Below are 3,461 nucleotides of genomic sequence, written 5' to 3'. Positions count from 1 at the left end.
ATTATAGGTCAGCCCCCCTTCTCCCTCTTCGCCCCCCCTCTCCCTCCCCGCACCTCCCCCCCGTCTAGCCTCAGTTTGGAAATAGAGGAAACAAGGCTGAACTTTTGGAAACATCCCTCTCAGCAGCGGCCACGCGGGACCTGAGGACGCGCTCAGGTGCCGCCTGCGCCCGGGTGCCAGCCCAAGCCGAGGCGCCGCAGCCCTTTCGGGGCAAGGTGGCGTGTGGCGAGCTCTAACGCCGCCGTCCTTCCCGGTGGCGCAGGGTCCCGGCGCTGAGGGCAGCAGCGCGGACGGGCCCGGCGGAGCGGCGGGCAGGGCAGAGCCCCGCGCCGGGCGCGCAGCAGCGAGGGCGAGGCGGGGGCACTGCCGGGAGCACGGGCCGGGCAGCCCGCAGGTCGCACCCTCCGTGTTCCCCTCACTTTAGCAGTACGTCCCTTCAGAGAACTTTTTCGTTTGTTTGTTTTTCGACACAGTGTTTATGCATCAGACACAGACTATTTCATTCTAACAAATTTATTTTCTCAATCAGCTCTTACGGAATCACTACTCAAATTAAATTACAATCAAATTATCACATCAAAAGATACCCTTATTACCTAACAACTGTCCATATTTTCATTTCATTTTGATTTGTGCTCGTCTGAAAAAAACACGTAATACAAGATCTGGGGAAAAAATAAATTACCGTTTTGCAGCAGTTCATAGGTATTCTGAATAAAATATTAAAAGAAGTCATTTAATGAAAATATAAAGCAAATTTTTTTTTTTTAGATCAACAACGGATCTAACAATTCTATATTGCCGTCTTTTTGAAAAGTCTGTTTATTAAAACCTACCAAAAACACTGCTTGGAAATGGCAGTATTATATAATCACATCCACAGCACCCATTCAATCAAAGTTGGCAACGGATTTAGGAGAGGAGAAGTTCAGATAAGTGCAGCTGCAGATGCTCAGTCCTTCTAAATCCCTTTATCTGAATCAGTCCAGAAATAAAAAATAAAAATATTAATAAAAAAAATATTAGCAGTGGATTTTTTTTATGACTCTTCCATGATGATTGGCAGCCGTCAGGAGCAGGACTTTGACAGCCCTAAATTATTTCCCTTTCTTTCCCTGGTTCCTTTAATTCATGCAAAGTCCTTCTACAGAGCTCGAACTTTAGGGACCAACAACATGTCCTTCTCTCACCCTCCCCCTGGCGTCTGTCCCTCCCCCCTTTATCCTCAGGGTCAGTTTTCTCCGCGTGCGGGCATTTATTTCCATATTTTTGTTCTATAGCTATACCTATATATATAGATAAATATATATATATGTATTTGCTTCCCTATTCAGCCTGCTTGTTTTTAGTGCTGTGTGCATATTTTTTTTTTCCTGGAAAAAGTGGACCCTTTCATTTTGCAGAATATATAGATATATAGATATATATGTTTTCAGAGTGGATATCTGCCTTGCACCAAAATTCTACGGTTTGGCCAAGAAAAACAGGGTGCCGGAATGCAGCAGGCACTCTCTGATTAACCAGATTATTTTTCTTCTGCTTCCCATTTTTTTGACTGCTCCCATTGGAAAAAAAAATTAAAAAGAGGGAGAGAGAAAGGAGAAAAAAAGTTTCTGTGATTCATAGAAGAAAGCCCTTTTGGGGATGGGGGAAAAAGTGCGGGGGGTGGGGGGGAGGAGGAGGGGAGAGAAGAAGCGCAGACAGTGGTGTTCCTTACTGCGAGAAGGGGTAATTTGGAGAAAAATAAAAATAAAAATAAAAATAAAAAAGCCCAAGCCCACCCCCCAAGCCCTTTCCCCACAACCAACCAACCAACCCCCCGGCACATCTGCAGTTTTGGTGCATTATGCATCTCCACCCCGTCTTCCCAACACGGTCTAAACGCTCTCGCTCGGATCGACCTTCTCCACCGCTCCCTATTGGTATCGATCTTATATATATATAGATGCACGCATATATCCATATATATATAAACACAAGCAGTCTGAACGAGCCTGGATCGTGTGTGTGTGTGTGTGTGTGTGCGCGCGTGTGTGTCGGTGTGAGCGTGCGGCTGTGCGCGGCGGTGCCGGGGCCGGTGGCGGTGCCCGGCCCGGCCTGGCCCGCGCTGCCCCGCGCTGCCCGGCCCGCCCGCGGTGCCCTCACTGCACGCTGGTCTGCAGTCCGTGGTGAGGGGGCGGCGTGTCGGAGTTGACGGTGCCGACCTGGGAGTAGACATCGTCGGGGGTCTGCTGCTGGATCCCCGGGGGGGTCATCCGTTTCTCTTTCTGCCTCCGATTGCAAAACCAAACCCTGACCACCTCCTTCTCCAGCTGCAGGCTGTCCGCTAGGTTCGTAATCTCCTGGGCGGAGGGCTTGGGGCATTTCAGAAAGTGGCTCTCCAAGGCCCCCTTGACACTCACCTCGATGGAGGTCCGCTTCTTCCTCTTCCTGCCCTGGGCGGCGATCTTGTCGATGCTGGTGGGACTGCCCGTGGAAGAGTCGGCTTCCTCCAGCCACTTGTTCAACAAAGGCTTCAGCTTGCACATGTTCTTGAAGCTGAGCTGCAGGGCCTCGAAGCGGCAGATGGTGGTCTGCGAGAAGACGTTGCCGTACAGGGTGCCCAGCGCCAGCCCCACGTCGGCCTGGGTGAAGCCCAGCTTAATCCGCCGCTGCTTGAACTGCTTGGCGAACTGCTCCAGGTCGTCGGAGGTCGGCGTGTCCTCGTCCGAGTGCGGGTCGTGGCTGTTGACGCCGCCGTGGTGCGGCGGGTGGTGCCCGGGGTGCTGGTGGTGGTGGTGGTGGTGATGCCCGGGGTGCTCGCCCAGCTCCGGCGTCTCGCCGCGCACGAGCCCCGGGTGCACCAGGCTCTGACCGCCGGGGGGGGGGCTCAGCATGCCGTTCACCGTGAAACCCCCGGGCTGCGAGTAGAGGAGCGACTGCTGCTGCTGCTGCCCGCCGGCCATGGAGGGTAGGTGGGCGGCCGCCGCCGCCCCCCAGGCCGCCGGGTGCCCCTGGTGCGGGGGGCCCAGGTGGGGCGGCCGGTGGTGCAGCGCCGCGCCCGAGTGCAGGTCGTCGCGTCCGCCGCTGCCCTTGACGTCGGGCGGCGGCGGCGGCTGCTGGGGGCTGCCCGTCATGCCCACGGGGCTGCCGGACCAGGGCGAGCCCGCTTCGGCGGCAGCGGCGGCGGCGGCGGCGGCGGCGGCGGCGGCGTGGGGCAGGGCTGTCACCCACTGGTGGGCATGGCTCAGCATATGGCCGCCGTTGCTGGCGGCCATGGCGCCCGGCATGAAGTCGCTCTGGACCATCTTGGCCGCCGGGTCGCCGCGGTAGCCGCCCGCCACCGAGGTGACGGCCACGCTCCCCGGCTGCATGCCGCCGCCGCCGCCGCCGCCGCCGCCGCCCGAGTCCGCGTGGACGATGGAGCCGGCCGCCAGGATGCCGTTGCCGGGGAGGTAGGGGTTAGAGGTGGCCGCGGCCAT

The 3,461-nt window shown here is 56.6% G+C and overlaps 1 protein-coding gene across 1 annotated transcript; it reads right to left on the bottom strand.

The window, feature by feature from the left end:
* Positions 1-2,100: 2,100 nt before the first annotated feature.
* POU3F3 (POU class 3 homeobox 3) lies at positions 2,101-3,461 on the bottom strand. Its single transcript, XM_054271904.1, has one exon. The coding sequence runs from the start codon at positions 3,459-3,461 to the stop codon at positions 2,142-2,144; it is 1,320 nt and encodes a 439-aa protein (XP_054127879.1). The 3' UTR covers positions 2,101-2,141.

The sequence above is a fragment of the Melozone crissalis genome, unplaced genomic scaffold (genome assembly GCF_028551555.1).
Source record: "Melozone crissalis strain CALT ecotype California unplaced genomic scaffold, PUWL_Pcris_2 ptg000013l_1, whole genome shotgun sequence".
Taxonomy (NCBI): domain Eukaryota; kingdom Metazoa; phylum Chordata; class Aves; order Passeriformes; family Passerellidae; genus Melozone; species Melozone crissalis.
The sequence above is the reverse complement of the archived record's forward strand: the minus strand, read 5'-3'. Positions and strand labels throughout refer to the sequence as shown.